At 49.0% G+C, this 17,545-nt stretch overlaps 1 protein-coding gene across 5 annotated transcripts in view; it reads left to right on the top strand.

The window, feature by feature from the left end:
• The window catches only part of NDUFS1 (NADH:ubiquinone oxidoreductase core subunit S1), an 85,659-nt gene that overhangs the window by 53,724 nt on the left and 14,390 nt on the right, over positions 1–17,545 (top strand). For all 5 annotated transcript variants that reach the window (XM_029606327.1, XM_029606328.1, XM_029606329.1 and 2 more), the window contains exons 14-16: positions 15,725–15,885; positions 16,143–16,297; positions 16,836–17,011. In XM_029606327.1, the coding sequence (XP_029462187.1) occupies positions 15,725–15,885; positions 16,143–16,297; positions 16,836–17,011 (492 nt within the window). The remainder of the gene's footprint in view (positions 1–15,724; positions 15,886–16,142; positions 16,298–16,835; positions 17,012–17,545) is intronic.

Genomic DNA, 17,545 nt, shown 5'->3' with positions numbered 1-17,545 from the left:
TGCATATAGGGATTTTAGGAGGTTTGGTAAATGACATTGTATTTCTGTGCTGGAGTCTAAACTCCTTACCAGCCAGTATTTTCTGTCTCCAGCAGATTGTAGACGAATTTCCCGTTAAGGCTATTGTTTTCTCACTCGGATGCCTCTCATTTTTTGGAGAGGTGTTAAAACATATTAGACCTCCACTTTGGATTCCGGTTCTGTCTTGTGATTGGAACTTATTTCTTGCCTTCTTAGCAGAATCAAAGGTTATTTCCTTGAAACTGCTTACTTTGAAGATGGTCTTTGTAGTCGCTATGTGTTAAAGTCTGAGAATATCTTGTAAAGAGCTTTTTTTTTTTTTTTTACTGATTATAAAAGATAGAGTCCTAATTTTTTTGGTTCCTTCCTTTCTGCTGAAAGTAGTTTCATTTAAATCCATCAATTTCCTTGCTGACGTTTATCAGGCAGGCAGATTCGGAAGAATATGCCCTACTTCAACCCTTGGATGTGAGGAGGCACCTCACACGATATCTCAAGGTCATTAGCACCAACCAGAAATATGATCATCTTTTTGTCCTGTTTAGCAGAGTGCAGAAAAGAGAGGCGGCTTCTAAGGCTATAGTGGTGCACTGGATTAAACAGGTCATTTCTGGAGCTTATGTGGACTCCGGTGTTGTACTGCCGAAGCAAATTCAGGCTCATTCCATGAGGGCGCAGGATACTGCATGAGCAAAGTTTCAGTTGGTATCTCCCTTGGAGATCTGTAGAACAGCAACTTGGTCTTCATTGCATACATTTTCTAAGCATTACCATCTGGCTATTAGGCTTAGAGAGGAAACCTCCTTCGCATTGGTGGTTTTGCAAGGGGCTTGAGCAGCATCCTGCCCTATTAGGGAGTAGCTTGGGTATATCCTGTTGGTCTGGACTGGTCTATCTAGATGAAAAGGAAGGTGAAATTCCATATTATCCTGCTACACCAGTCCAGTGAGTCCTTACAGGTAGGTTATGTCCCCCCTACCAGAAGATGGAGGCAGATCACAGACTTTCTTCATGACATCATCACCACTTTGATGCAGCACAGAGAAACTCCAGTGTACTCTGCATTCAGTAGATGGTAGGACACACTGGTGGTGGTGCCACAGGACTTTTTTTTAGAAGGCTCTGACATTGCCATGGGCCAGGTCCCTGGTTCTACCAGGAGAGCAAGCTCAAATTATGGTTCCCAGTCCCAGAGGCTGGGGGGGAGGGGAGCAAGATTTCTCTCTATATGAAAAAAAAAGAGAAAAGAAAGGTGTTCTTTGATTCAGCCTTTTATAGCTGTCCAATATTTTGGAGAGAATCCTTCAGTTGCTCATTCCTCCTATTTCCCACCTGCCTGTCGCTTAAAGTAGAAGTTAAAAAAAAAAAAATTCAGAGTTAACAGCAGATCTGAGCTCTGCTCAGTAAGAGCCTTTCTGGCAGTGTATACAGTTAGTGGCAAGCATATTTGCAGTTTTCAAACCTGTAGAGTAAACATACTGCTATGGGAGGGAGTTGTTGCTTCAGCTTCACTGCAGTGTTGGCAGGGCCGGTGGAACCACTAAGTGAGGTAGGTGGCCACCTAGGATGCTGAGGAGAGGGAGCGAGAGAGAGAGAGAGAGAGACTCACTCGGCGAGGGGCCACATTCAACTCAGGATGGATTTTGGGTTGGGGGGGGGTTCACATTGGTCACGTTGGGAGAATCCAGTTCTAACGAGAAGAAAATAGAGTGCTGCCATCGCAGTGCTGCATGCAGTTGTAGGCACTCATCTTCTTTTTTTTCTAGCATGTGGGCGGAAGCATCCATGACTGTGTGCTCTCAAGGCGGCTTCAGCATGCCTGCACCCCTTCCCCCCCTCCCCCCCCTCCAGTTGGGAAGGCCTCTGTGGACCTATGGTCTGTGGACCATAGGTCTGAGCATGTAGAGGAGCAGGCCTCTACCTCATTAAGTTTGGCAGGAGCATCAGTCATTTTGGGCCAGCTTCCCATGGCTATTTCTGTCCTTATGCAGTCCTGGTTGGGCTCAGGAGGTGATTTTTGGCTATCATTGAGAGTTCTCAGCAATGGAATGCCTTGAAACAATCAGGGGGCCTTGGTTGATTTCTCACCTGAATTTTTCCTTTTTCTCCTTCAGGCCTTCTGTTCTCTAGGGCCTGATGGCAGTGTAAGACTTCCTTTGGGATTACTTCTCCTCCTGTTAATCAGCCTAAGTTCCTGTTCATCAGCTCCAGGGGTCACTTGATTCCCCCCCCCCCCCCCCCTTGTCATATCTGAGCGGAGACTACATTAGACTACAGTAAAACTTGAACCACCTGACTACTAGATTTTTGATGCACTAAATTTGAGAACAATCTGGTACGCATATTGTTCATCTATACACAGCCCCTGAGGCAGCCCCAGGTGGGGCGAAACTCGGCCTGAGTCAGGCACAAACACATATTTATGTCTCCATCTAAATAAAGCTCAAACTTGGACAACCGCCAGGATTATGAAGTGCATCTTCCATTGCTGGTGTCTATGAAGGACAGTCTTTGGTGGCTGCTTCAGTGGAACCTGATCCGGGGTGTCAGCCTGGCAAACTCATTCCTGGATTCTGTTCACAACAGATGCCAGTTATGTAGCTCATTGCCTGGAACAGTTGGCCCAGTGGCGCTGAGCACCATGGCAAGCATCATGGTTCATCAATCGTTTGGAAACCAGAGCAATACAACTGGCTGTCTTGTTATTTCATTTTATACATCTGGGGGAAAGCGGTCAGAATGTTGTCCAACAATGCATTAGAAATCATGTTTGTGGACAGAGAAGGTGGAACCAAAAATTGGGGAGACTCTGAGGAGATGGATTTTCTCTTTCCATGGGCAGAGGAGCATCTGAAGCACTTACTGGCAGCCTGTATTGCCAGCCAAGGAAATGTGCAGGCAGACAATCTAAGCAGAAATCATCTGGATCCAGGAGAATGGGAGCTGGGCCAAGACGTATTTCTCCACATTGTTCACAAATGGTGTTTGCCCCATATAAATCTGATGATTATTCTCAAGAATACCAAGTTTCATGGCTCTTCAGTCATCACAAGGAGTTTGTTTTTGAAGGCATGGATGCTTTGTGCAACCTTGGCCAGTGGAGGGACTATCTTTGTCTTTCCCTCTTGGTCTCTGGTAAGCAGAGGGCTGCACAAGATCAAAGCTGAAAGCAAACCGGGTGATCCTCAGCACCGGGAGACCATGGGATACAGTTTTAATCAGGTTTCAGGTGGATTCTCCCCTTTGCCTGCTGAACGCTTGGGGATTTTCCAAGTACAGGGTTTGTTCATCTGGATAATCTCACTCCATTCTCTCTTACAGCACACCCTGCAGAAAGCTTTTTGAAACTTTGGCCAATTTTCTCTCAAGATAAAGGTTGCAGCTAGTTCTTGTTATATAGGTAAGATTCAGGGGGTTTTGGTAACAGCCCATCCAGATGTGGTTTGTTCCCTGTACGTACCTGGATCAGTCCAGACAGTGGGTTATGTCCCCAATCCAGCAGATGGAGTCAGCACAAGCTTTGAGGGGGCGTCACCATAAGTACTACTACCCCCTCTGCAGGAGTTCAGTATCTTCTGACTCCAGCAGATGCGAGTAGGGGAATCAGGCTTCCCCTCCTTTTCCTTTTTTCTTCACTTTCTTGCTTGATTATGGCTTGTTGTTGTCTTTTTCTGTGGATCAAGTTTGTATCAAGTTTGTATTAAGTTAAAAAAAAAAAAAGGCAGAGTTCTTTCAACTTCTGGGGAGTGGCTTCTCTTCCTTGTCTCTTCTCTGCGGCCTTGCTGTTTATTTCTCGTTGCAGCCAGGGGTAAGTTTGTTTTTCCTTTGTAGTTTTTTCCTTCACAGCTCAGCCCCCGGTGCCCGCGAAAGCCGGTGGAGCCGGCCTCTTCGCTCTTTACTCCCTCACCCGCGGCCATTTTACAGCTCCTCATGGGCTGCTGAGCCATTTAGGGAAAGATGTCTGGGGCGGGTCGTGTGGCCGGGAAGGCCCCCCCCGCGGCACCCTCCTCTATTTTCGGACAGCGGGCAGTGCGGGCCGACCGGGCCCCCCCGCAGCGGCGCTTTTGTGCGCGTGGCCCCCCCCCCCCCGTGGCTTTTTCTTTTCTCCTACAGCGATCCCGATGCTGCGGCCGTCCTGCTGTGCGGCCTGTGGAGACCCGGGGTCCCGGATTTCCCGGGAGGGCATCTGTGCACGATGCCTTCCCGGGGGGGAAGGTACCTCACAGTCCCTGACTGATTTCTCTTTTTTGCCCGGGGCGGCGCGGGCCGGCCACTCCGCCATTTTTGGCGGGAACGGCGGCCATTTTACATTCTGAGCGCCCTGAGGCGCAGGCCACGAGGGGGAACGGATCCCTGGAGGACTCTACCAGCTGGGGTGTTCCCCTGATTTGGTGCAGGAACCAAGCACCCAGAGCCAGGGAGCAGGAACCACGCCGCCCCCAAAGCGCACCCGAGCAGGCCGGGGTTCTCTCCGGAGTTTATCCTGCTCATGCATACCGCTTATCTGCAGGGGCTGGAAGCACCTGTGGGACCCCCCCTCCCTCCTAAGATCCCTCGGATGTCGCCCTCGACGCCGGCCCCCCCCCGACCCTCCGGGAGTGGGGGCCTCCCGCCTTCCTACCCGGGTCCGATCCACGCCCGCGGCAGTGGGGGCGGTGCCAGACCCAGAGGGACATGGACTTGACCTCCCGGACGGGGGACAAGGGGACGGCACGCAGGAGGGGGATGATCCGCGTACCCTACGCCTCTTCCAGAGGGAAGAGCTGGACGACCTCATCCCGCAGATCATCCAAGAATTAGATTTGGACCCGCCACCAGACCCGCCTGCCCCAGTAGCTCCCGCTGTCGTCACTTCTTCAAGGAAGGGAGATCCTGTCCTGGCGGCACTCCGGCCGAGGGCTCGGGCTTTTCCCATTCATGACTCGTTTTTACAACTTCTCACCAGGGAATGGGACACCCCGGAGGCCTCCCTGAAGAGCAGCCGGGCTATGGAAAAGCTGTACCCGCTCCCCGAAGATTTTCTGGACCTCATCAAGGTCCCAAAGGTGGACTCCGCAGTGTCGGCGGTCACGAAGAGGACGACTATCCCAGTGACGGGAGGTGCGGCGTTGCGGGACACACAGGATCGTAAGTTGGAAGTTTTCCTTAAGCGGGTTTTCGAGGTCTCCGCTCTGGGTATGCGGGTGGTGATGTGCAGTTCGCTTGCCCAGCGGGCTAGTCTCCTTTGGGTGCAACAACTCCTCACGTCTCAGAACCTGCCGTCCGATAAGGCTGCCCAGGCAGATCGGCTAGAAGCCGCAGTGGCGTATGGGGCGGGCGCCTCGTACGACCTTTTTCGGGTCCTCGCAAGATCCATGGTTTCGGTAGTGGCAGCACGACGACTACTGTGGCTATGCAATTGGGCGGCTGATACGTCCTCTAAGTCGAGTCTGGGCTCTCTTCCCTTCAGGGGCAAGTTCCTCTTCGGGGAGGATTTGGACCAGATCATCAAGTCCCTGGGGGAGAACGCTGTTCATCGGCTGCCGGAGGATAGGTTTCGACCATCCAGAGCATTTTCTTCTTCTCGGACCAGAGCCAGAGCGCAACGGCGCTACAGGGGATACAGACAGGCGGGCTCCCGGTCATCCGCCCCCAGGTCTCAGCCCTGGTCGCGCTCCTTTTGCGGGCGTCGGCCCGCATGCACTACTCCCGGAACCGGGAACCCCTATACCAAGTCTTCACAATGATGCCAGTCTCGCCCACTCCCCTGTCCCCAGGATTGGGGACCAACTAACGTATTTCTACGCGGAGTGGGCACGGATCACCTCAGACCAGTGGGTCCTGGATACAATAAAACACACATCTTCTGCTCTACGCGGCTACGCATTGGAATTTGTCCGCCCCCCCGCAGGGAAGGTTCATCTTTTCCCCTGTGGCTCGGACCTCAAGAGAGGAGCGGTGCAGCTGACTCTGGACAGACTCCGGGAGATAGGCGCTATTGCGCCCGTGCCCTTCGGAGAGGTGGGCTCGGGCCACTATTCCATCTATTTCGTCGTACCAAAGAAGGACGGTTCCTTCCGGCCTATCCTAGACCTCAAGGAAGTCAACAAATCCCTTCGAGTCGTTCGGTTCCGCATGGAAACGCTCCGGTCAGTGATTGCGGCGGTGCATCGGGGGGAGTTCCTCGCCTCCCTGGACTTAACGGAGGCCTACCTGCACATTCCCATCCACCCGGACCACCACCGTTTCCTTCGTTTCAAAATTCTGGACCAGCATTTTCAGTTCACGGCTCTCCCGTTCAGATTGGCGACTGCGCCGCGCACCTTCACCAAGATCATGGTAGTCGTGGCGGCAGCTCTCCGGAAGGAGGGCATCCTGGTTCATCCTTATCTGGACGATTGACTCCTCCGGGCGAAGTCATTCGATCATGGACGCTCAGCGGTGACTCGAGTAGTACGGTTTCTACATTCCCTGGGATGGGTAGTGAACTTCTCCAAGAGCTCCCTCATGCCCTCGCAACGCTTGGGTTTTTTTTTTTGGGGGCGACCTTCGACACCCTACTGGGCAAAGTTTTTCTGCGCCAGGACAAAGCTCAGTCCTTGCGGGATCACACACGACGGTTCTCTGCGTTACCAGAGCCCACCTCCTGGGACTACCTGCAACTCCTGGGAGTGATGGGGTCCACCATCGACCTTGGGCTTTCGCGCACCTCAGGACCTTACAGTGGGTGCTCCTCTCCCGTTGGAAACCAGTATCGCAGGACTACCAGATGATTCTCCCGCTCCCGCAGAATGCCAGGGACAGTCTGGGCTGGTGGTTGGATCCGCCGAACCTGGCCCGTGGCGTGTCCCTCGATCTGCCAAATTGGGTGGTGGTGACCACCGATGCCAGTCTAGCAGGCTGGGGTGCAGTCTGCGATCGAAGCGCCACGCAGGGGACGTGGTCCACGGTGGAGGCGAAGTGGTCAATCAACCGTCTGGAAACCAGAGCGGTCCGGCTAGCTCTGCGACATTTCCTCCCGCTTCTTCGGAACCGGGAAGTCAGAATCCTATCGGACAACGCTACCACCGTGGCCTACATCAACCGACAAGGAGGCACGCGCAGCCCGCAGGTCGCGCTCGAGGCGGCGCTGCTGATGCATTGGGCGGAGCGTCATCTCGTCCGGCTAGCGGCCTCGCACATCGCCGGTGTGGACAACGTCCAGGCGGACTTCCTCAGTCGTCAACTGCTGGACCCCGGAGAGTGGTCTCTCTCCGACAAAGCGATGCAACTTCTCGTCCATTGGTGGGGGGCCCCCCACTTGGATCTGATGGCGTCCGCTCTCAACGCCAAGGCTCCACGCTTCTTCAGTCGCCGGAGAGAGCGCGGCGCGGAGGGAGTGGATGCCCTGGTCCTCCCGTGGCCGCCACATCTTCTGCTCTACGCTTTTCCACCATGGCCCCTGGTGGGCAGGATGCTCTGCAGAATAGAAAGCCATCAGGGGACCGTGGTTTTCGTCGCCCCAGAATGGCCCAGGCGACCCTGGTTTGCGAACCTGCTACAGCTGGTGATCGACGGGCCAATCAGGCTGGGGCACCTCCCCCAGCTCCTACATCAGGGCCCGGTATTTTTCGAGCAGGCAGAACTCTTCTGTCTTGCGGCCTGGCTTTTGAGAGGCGCCGCCTCCGGCGTCGGGGCTACCCGGAGGCGGTAGTATCCACGCTATTGCGGGCACGAAAGACATCGACGTCGGCGGCCTATGTTCGAGTCTGGAAGGTGTTCGAGCTGTGGTGTACCAGCCAGGCCACGAGACCCGCTAAGGCTTCTATACCTCAGATCCTTCAGTTTCTACAGGCGGGGGTGGAAAAAGGGCTCGCCTATAATTCACTACGGGTTCAGGTGGCAGCCCTTGGTTCGCTGTTGAGCGATGGGGGCTCTCTTCTACAGTATCCTGACATTGCTCGTTTTCTCAAGGGTGTCAAGCATATGCGTCCTCCGTTACGGGTCCCTTGTCCCTCCTGGAGTCTTAACCTTGTGCTTCGCTCCCTGTCGGGACCACCGTTCGAGCCGCTGCGCAGTGCAACGATAAAGGATCTCACTCTCAAGACTGTATTTCTTGTGGCCATCTGTTCCGCTCGACGCATCTCGGAGCTGCAGGCTCTGTCGTGTACAGAGCCCTATCTCCGTTTCTCCGACTCTGGAGTTTCACTTCGCACCGTTCCCTCCTTCCTTCCGAAGGTGGTTTCTGCATTCCATGTGAACCAGACGGTGGAGTTGCCGTCCTTCTCTTCCTCAGAGCCGAAGTCTCTCCGTCTCTTGAATGTCAAGCGCACTCTGCGCCTCTATCTGGAGGCTACAAATGAGTTCCGGACCTCTGACCATCTCTTCGTACTCTGGGCCGGTCCTAAGAAGGTTGTCTCAGGCCTCGAAGACTACCATTGCCAGATGGCTGAAGGCCGGCATTGCTGCTTCCTACATTGGGGCGGGTCGGACTCCCCCACCCGGAATCGTAGCGCATTCTACACGTTCTTAGGCGGCGTCCTGGGCGGAGTCTCGCTCGGTATCCTCGCAAGAAATTTGTAGAGCAGCCACCTGGAAATCGTTACACACGTTCTCGAGGCACTATCGTCTGCACCTCGCCTCTTCGGTCTCTGGACACTTTGGCGAGCAGGTTCTCCGAGCAGGCCTCGCAGGACCCCACCCGATTTAGGGAAGCTTGGGTACATCCCACTGTCTGGACTGATCCAGGTACGTACAGGGAAAAGAAAATTATTACTTACCTGCTAATTTTCGTTCCTGTAGTACCATGGATCAGTCCAGACGCCCACCGCGTTTGGGTTCTTGATCCTGCTCAGCTCTGCGCTACTTCTTGCTCGCAGTGTTCTGTGTCTTCACAGTCGTTTCTTTTCGCTGTTTTTCACAGCTCCCTACAAGTTGGTAGGATGTTTGCAGTTACTTGTTGCGGTTACAATTGTTTTCATTATCTGTTTCCACAAACTTGATCCTTCGGGGGTTTCTACTCTGGCTTTGATATACTCGATACTGAACTCCTGCAGAGGGGGTAGTAGTATATATGGATACGCCCCCTCAAAGCTTGTGCTGACTCCATCTGCTGGATTGGGGACATAACCCACTGTCTGGACTGATCCATGGTACTACAGGAACGAAAATTAGCAGGTAAGTAATAATTTTCTTTTTTGCTTGGGTGTGTTAAAAGATTACATCCTCCTTTGAGACTCTTGATTCCTCAGTGGGATCTCAAGCTGTCTTGAGAGCATTAGTCTCTTCTTCTTTGAGACTCTAAACAGGCTTCTTTGAAGAATCTTACCTTGAAGGTTGTTTTCTGGTAGTGATATGTTTGCATATTTTAGAGATTCCGGTGTTTTTTCTTATTTTTATACTATTATAATTATAGTGAGAAACAATGTGTGGTCATTGAACTATTTGTGTGTCTTGTGGGCTGGGGTCTGGAAACACCCTCTCAGGAGCAGGGCAGGACCACAGGTCAGGAGCTGGCTCTATCTTCTGCCTAGCCAGCCCTCTCCCCCACAGGTTGAATCCTTGGGTTTTGGAGGCCAGTAGGACTTGGCTACAACAGTTGAACATTATGGTTGGAAGCTGGGTTGCTCTTCTGCCTAGCCAGCTCCTTCCCCCACAAGTTGAGTCCTTGGGTACTGGGAGCAGCAGGACTTAACTGGACAAGGCAGGGCAGACACAAACTGGAACTTGAGGTCAGACACAGGCTGGACGTTGTGGGCAGAGACAGATTGGAAGTAGAGGTCTGGGTATAGAACTGGATAGTGGGACAGGAGGGTTCCAGGAAACTGAACAAGGGCAGGAACTGGGTACAAACAAAGGCTGGGCAGGATACAGAACAGGGACTGGAACTGGGTACAAACAAAGGCTGGGCAGGATACTGAGCAGGGACTGGAACTGGATATAAACACAGGCTTGAGCATGGTAAAGCAGGGAATGGATGCAAGGGACTGGACTGAGCAGGGCATGACAAGACCAGACTAGGCCAGGATTAGACGAGGCAGACAAGGCAACAGAGAACTCTGAGGCCTGAAGGCAGACACAGAGAAGGCCCGTAGCCTGCTAAGAATAAGGCTTGGAGACCAGTGGCATAGCCAGAAATGAATTTTGGGGGGCAGGCCAGAGGTTAACATGGGTGGGCAATTGACATACAAGTCTAGGCCCTACTATTTGTACTCATCAATAAATAATGCCTTAGAGTGCATCTGACAATGGATTTCTAAGTAGTTTCATCATGAGTGATGCTTTAAAAATTTTTAATTCTATTATTTCAAGCACTTACCAGCACTAAAAATTCCTTATTTATCTATATTAATTTATTTTATATTTATTGCAGTTTGTAAATACACATCATGTAAAAAGTAATAGAAGTTTAACAGAAACATCAGATCCAATTATGTAATAAAACAAATATAAATTCTAACTACAATAAAACAGCAATAATCATAATAAACCTCATACGAATTTAAGATTTGCAACAGGTGCAGAACAGAACTAGAACATGCAAAAAAAATATATTGAAATTCTGGTGCCACTCAGTGACAGGAAAACAAACTCCCTCCAATGCCAAAACCAAAAAAACACCTAGAACCTTCCCCATGCCATACCATAACAGCAGTAACTCTCAGGACTCAAACAGCAGCAACCTAATCTAAAAAAATACAGCAAAAGCAAACATTCACCAAGCCCGAGAACATTAATACACTACTTAGTGTGCATACAGAACAAGTTGAAGTGTTACAAATCCCTACTGAGAAACTACACACTAGCCAAAATACTGTACTTCTGTCCCACATGTACAACACAGACAGAGCCTTACCTAATACAGAATAAGGGACTGACTTACACATTAGAAACAAACATACAGACAAAACTGAAATGGAAAGCCTGAGAAATCAGCCTCAGCCTCTGTAAACACTGGCATACTGAAGAAATAGCAAAATACAAATTTCCCTGTACGTACCCGGATCTGTCCAGACTCCTGGGTTTTGCCTCCCCTTCAGCAGATGGAGACAGAGAAGTTTGAACATACTCTTCCCTATACCCTGAGTTGCCACCTAGAGTCTGTCAGTATTTCTCTGTCTCCAGCAGATGGTGGAGGTGCAAATCCCTTCAGTCTGTGTGGTGTGAGCAGCTAGGTGGAGCTTGGCAAGGCTGGAGGTGATGCTTGCTGAGGATCCCTGTTGGAGAGGAGACTGCACTATAGGCTGAGTAAGGTGGCCAGTGAGGAGATGGCTTAGGTAGCTCAGACCAGAGCTCACTGGAAGCCTCTGCTGGTGGGGAGGTGTCGTAGCAGATGGGATTAGGGCATAGTGAGGCTGAACAGCAGGCGAAACTGTGACATTGTAGTATTGTTCCTAGGTACTTCTCTCCTGTAAAGTTCGCTAAACTGGTGTAGCAGGATGATTTGAAAGGAGAAATTTTCTTACCTTTTAATTTTCTTTCCATGAATCCTGCTACACCAGTCCAGACCCTTCCCATGAAGTTGGGCCTGCCTGAGTCATTTAAGATATTGATTACTGCATCCTGTATGTACATATTGCTGAACGTTAAACCTTCCTCTCTTTAGAATCCTCATGTTTATCTTATTTGACAATTGTTCAACAGGGGAGTGATCATTGGGGGTTGTGCTCTCCAGACATATTGGAAGTATTTAATTCTAATTTTGAAATTTATTACTGCAATTTTTTTTTCAGTGCTTTATCAGGGATATACTGAGGTTTCTCTGCTGATCCACCTATACATAGTGGCAATGATATCACAAAGAAAGTCTTTGTGCTCTGCCTCCATCTGCTGATAGGGGACATAATCCACCTGTAAGGACTCACTGGACTGGTGTAACAGGATTTATAGAAAGAAAATTAACAGGTAAGAACATTTCTCCTTACTTCTTACCTTATAATTTTCTATCCTTGAATACATTCAGGACCCTCCCGATGCTTCTGGTATCTTCCGTGTTTTCATTCCTTCTCTACATTAGAGGAGATGTTTTTGCAGGTAAATAAGCAGAGTTAGGAAGTACTGTGAGTGTCTATGCTTTACTTCAAGTGAGTGAAGTCTTATTCTACTGTTTGGAAACTCTTTTCATTTCTGCTTCCTGATTCTTCTGGAAGTCCACTGGTTAGAAAAATGGAAAACATAGTTAAATTCTAATAGTATGGCTTGAATGTTTATTTTGATGTTGTCCACAGTTAGCTTATTACAGAAATACTGGCAGGCATAGTGTCAGCATGGAAGTACAGTAAATAAGGAGTGACATCAGCAAGCCTGTTGACCTTTGTCTCCATCTGCTGGCTAGCATATATAACGCATTGGTCTGGACTGGTCTAACTGTATTCAAGGAAAGGAAATTATCAGGCAAGACGTAATACCTGTTCATACCCCAGATCAGTCCAGACAAGTGGGTTTTGCATCCCTACCAGCAGATGGAGGCAGAGAATAAAATCTTTTCAGGCACCGCTACTTAAAGAGTACTACCTGCAGTTCCTCAGTATTTCTCTTGTCTCCAGCAGATGGTAGAGGTGCAAACCTGCAGTCTGGAGTTTAGAAAGTAAAATAAATAAAGGAAGAAGAGAGAGCACATCTGATGTAATGGTGCTCCCTGAGATGTTAGGTTTCTTCGTGGGCCATCCCTCAGGTAGAGCAGGGGGTTGCAGATTCCTGAATTGGCTCGGCCCTCAGCATCCACAGGGGGTGACAACCAGGGGTCCTGGTTCCCTTGCTCCCTCTGAGGTCTTCTTTCCCCCAACCAGCAGCCAGAAGCAGGGAAGTTTTGTTTGTTTTTTTTTGTTTGGCTTCTTGGTTTGCATTGTTGCCTTAGAGCAAAGTGGTGAGCAGGGGTGTTAGTGCGGCTGTTACCAACATCACAGCCGGAATCGGGGGTGAGAGAGGGAGTCGCAGCTCGACAGCAGCACCGGGGGTCCGGAGCAGAGTCGTGGGGGTGTTTGTGTGATGGTGGGAAGGCTCCGTGATCGTGGTACTCAGAGGCATTTTGGTGTTGGCCACGGCAAGCAGGAATGATAGTCACCTGCGGAGTACGAGAAAGTTTGTCAGGCCTGCAGATTGAGGCGATCACACCTCATTGCGGCCTCATTTTGTGCTGTCTGTGTCTCCAGAAGGGAGGGATTCTCCACAAAGACTGCAGGCAGCAAGTGCTCTACCTGGTCAACAGGGCCCGTGAAGGTGAGAAGACGCATGCGACTCCGTGGCAGCTCTGTGGGGGGCGGGACAGCGCAGGCAGGAATGACTCAGTGATCACTACTCTCGGGAAGTTATTTTTCCTGGTGACCATGGCAAAAGCATGGCACCTCCCGCTGAGTGCGGCAAAGTGTGTCTGGTCTGCAGAGTGAGACGATTGCGCCTCAGTGGGGCCTCTTCATGCGCCAGTTATGCCTCCATCTCTGTCTCTGTCTCTGGCAGAGCAATGCCCTGAGGAACCTGGAGAACAAGCAGGGGAGCCCGTTGAGGATGCTGTGGAGAAGGGAGCCAGTGATTCTGAGGAACTTTTTTCCACAGATTGCGTCCTGCTACTCCATGCAGCTTGTTTGACTAAGAGGGAAGCAGTGAGTAATGTTTCGGCCACCCAGAAGTCCCAGCATTCAGCCAAGAGGCCTAGAGCTTCTTCAGCTCCTGGGTCTGGGACACCCGTTGGGTGAAGATGAGTCTTCTGAAGATTCAGAAGGTGAAAGTCTATGGGAGGGGACCCGGACGTTGATCCTGTGGATGCACCGGTGGGTAGTGGGCCTGTTGTGGAGGAGGAAGAATTGCATCTTCTTATTCCCCAGGTGCTGGAGTAACGGGGGCTCAAGGTCATGCAGGAAGATTTGGACAATGAAGGGGTACACCCTGACCTGGATGGGCTAAGTGGGTCACCAAAGGCTTTTCTTTTACTAAAGAAGGTGAAGAAATAGGTTGACTGGGAGTGGGATTCTCCGGAGGCAGACCTGAAGGTAGCCAGGGCTATGGCTACCTTGCCAGAGAAGACCTTGGAGCTTTGGAGACTTCCAAAGGTAGATGATGCTGTGTCTGAGGTGACTTTTTATTATGTTTATGCTTTTATTGATATTAATATTTTATCTTATGTGTTTTTGAATATTTACTTTTATATATTTAATTATCCATGTATTATCTTTTTGTTTTTGTGTACCAAAAATGTTTTTCCTCCATGGGTTCTCAATTTGGTTCTGAAGGTCTTGTGTTCATGTACCTTTGAGCCCATCAGGGAGGCATCTCTGAAGGATCTTACTTTTTCTGGTGGCCATATGCTCCACCAGAAATATGTCAAATGACAGGTCTTGTCATGCAGGGACCCTTGTCTCAAGTTTTCAGAGGGGGCAGTCTTTCGATTTGCATGGTGCCCTCTTTTTTGCCTATGGTAGTTTCTTTCTTCCACTTGGATCAATCTTTCGAATTACTGGCTTTCAAGAAAATGAATACTGGGGTCAGTCTAGAGAGCTACATGTTTTAGATGTTCATAGGATTCTTTTAAGATATTTGAAGGTGATGAATGCTTTCTGGAGATCATATCATCTTTCTGTACTTTTCAGCAGTCGCAGAAAAGGTGTCCAAGCTTCCAAGTTTCAGTTGCCAGATGGATTAAAGAGACTATTGCTTCCACTTACATTTTGAAAACAGTAACAGAAGGTATTCAGGTGCATTCAACAAGAGGCGTAGCAACCTCATGGACTGAGTGTTAGTTGGTATCACTTCAGGAGATTTGAAGACTAAGTTGCTACTCTATGTTGCTTACATTTTCTAAGCATTACAGGTTGGATAACTGGGTCTCAGACTTGGCTGCATTTGGACCAGGCATGTTGAGAGCACAGCTGTGAGGATCCCACCCATATTGAAGGTGGCTTAGGTATATCCCATCCATCTAAACTGGTCTAAGGAAGAGAGGAAACATTTTTTACCTGCTAATTTTCTTTCCTTGAGTCCTATCAGGCCAGTCCAGAGTCCTACCCTATTATTCTGTACTTTATACTGCTGTGTTGAAAATTCAGACTGTAATGACTGTTCTCAGAGGACAAGCAGGATGGTAGTCCTCAAACATTGGTGACATCATCAAATGGATCCCCGACACAGAAAACTGTCAAATTTTCTAGACCTTTGACTTGGTACAATGAGCATGCCCTATATCACATGTCCATGCAGGGTCCCTCTCGTTCCACGGAGCTGCAGCATCGCGGTGTGAGTGAGCTCCCTTTGGTTTTTTGGCCTTTGTGGAAATCTTCTCTTTTCTCTCTTTCATGTTTTCGTGGTTTTTTTCTTTGTGCTTCCCCGTAGTGTTCCTAGTCAGGATTTTTTAAGTTTCGGGTAAGTTTCCTTTCACAGTCTATTCTCTGCGGTGTTGCTAGATGCCTGCCAGCCATCAAGGCCCATCGCCAGTCTAATAAGCTCATAAATCCAGTATTAAGCATGCTGGTCACTGCTTTTTATTTTATTGTACATTTAGCTCATGCCTTTTCATTAGCAGCTCAAGGCAACTTGCATCTAGGTACTGTAAGTATTTTACCTGTCCCCAGAGGGCTTACAATCTAAGGTTTCTACCTTAGGCAATGGAGAGTGATATGACTTGCCTAAGGTCACAAGGAATGGCAGTGAGATTTGGACCCTGGCTTGCCTGGTTCTCAGCCCGCTGTTCTGACCACTAGGCTACTTTGCCATATGTCCTATAATTCCATTTTCTTTTGCTTCTTTGCCATCTCAGGTTCTGAGCCAGGCCAAAAAGCCCATGGTGGTTGTGGGCAGCAGCACGCTTCAGCGCAGAGACGGGGTGGCTGTCCATGCAGCTGTTTCTGCTATTGCACAGAATGCTAGAGCAAGTAGCGGAGTTGCCGGAGACTGGAAGGTCCTAAACATCCTTCACAGGTTTGTAAATGGCAGCTAATTCTGAATTCATTAATTGGCAGTGTGCTTTGCTCTGCTCTGCATTAAACACATTCCAGTAACAGAGTATGTATTTTGCACTGTAGGTGAATTCCAGTGACAATGAGAAAACTTTGTGTACTATTCTGCAGTAAATATACTTGAGTGACTGTAGCCCTGGACAGGGTCATGGTACTCGAGTGATACTTAGGGTCTGTCTCCTGTTCTTCACTGCTGTTGTTCTTTGTTTGTTCCTGCAGAGTAGCGAGCCAGGTGGCAGCTCTGGACTTGGGTTATAAGCCAGGCGTGGATGCCATACGAAAGAACCCTCCTAAAGTGCTCTTCCTCTTAGGGGCTGATGCAGGGTGCATTACACATCAAGATTTACCAAGAGAATGTTTCATCATCTACCAGGGTATAGTAGTTGGGACATAGTTCTTAATGAGTAGTCATCAAGAATTTAATTGCAAGTTACCATGTATATTTTCTTGTTGTAGCACAACATTGACACTGAGTGTATATCATTCCCCTGGATAAAAAATAGTTTGGGCCATAGTTTTGAACAGCTTCTTATGTAGTTTTTTTTTTAGCCCTTTTCTTAGACTGCACATGAAATCTATCTGAGCTGGTAGCTGCATGCAAAGCTGAATTCAGAAACATACACCTTTGCTCCCAGTGCAGAGCTACCATTGCTGTGGTCAAATGATAACTAAGTTATTTTAGTGCCAGTTCACTTCTGATTTCTGTATTATTCTCATGTACTTTTGTGACATCTTTCAAGTATATCTTAGAAAAGTTGTAATAGTCCTCCCATTGGTTTGCAGCCTTCAGAAGTCACTCTGGTTATTGTAATGGAATAATTGCTTATGTCAGTTTAATGCTTTATCAAAAGTTGTTCTTCAGCTTTAGATTGTCTTTTGGTTGTGTGGCATTGATTTGCTCTTCCATCTCAGGGCATCATGGTGATTTAGGAGCTCCAATGGCCGATGTTGTTCTCCCTGGAGCTGCTTACACCGAGAAATCTGCTACTTACGTCAACACAGAGGGCAGATCCCAGCAGACTCTGGTAGCAGTGACACCCCCAGGCTTAGCAAGAGAGGACTGGAGAATTATCCGTGCCATCTCGGAGGTACTGCTTTTTTAGCATAAATGATTGTCTTGTTGAGGGATCAAGTGTCCTTGAGTATGTTTGGAAACTATGAAAATTATGGTAGATTAGGTGAGCAAGGTTAGACAGGTTTGGTGTTAGAGATGCAGATTGTGTTCCTGGGGAAAACACATATTGCTGGAAAGCAAAGAAGAATGCTAACACAGAAATGGCTGTTTAAATGTACATAGTATTTTCGATATACAAACCCCCCCTGCCAAGAGACAGTTAAGCTGAAACTGAAGGTAGGATCTGATATTGAGAGACCTGTGAAGCAGCACTGCCTTTCTAGCTTCTCATTGTGATAATTTAGGGTTCTCATTCTGTCCTTGACCATATTAGACCTAACCTTGTGTCTGGCAGGACTTTTGAAAGGTATCTGAGTAGATTAAAAAAACAAAGAAATTTCACATGATGCCTAGCATAAGTTTCAGAAAACAAAACATGTGAATCTGTTCTTGAAGGATGACAGAAAATTCAAATAATTATCTCCAAAATGAAAGGGAAAAATCTCAT

Source organism: Rhinatrema bivittatum, chromosome 6 (assembly GCF_901001135.1).
Source record: "Rhinatrema bivittatum chromosome 6, aRhiBiv1.1, whole genome shotgun sequence".
NCBI lineage: Eukaryota > Metazoa > Chordata > Amphibia > Gymnophiona > Rhinatrematidae > Rhinatrema > Rhinatrema bivittatum.
This window is presented reverse-complemented; position numbering and strand designations above follow the sequence as displayed.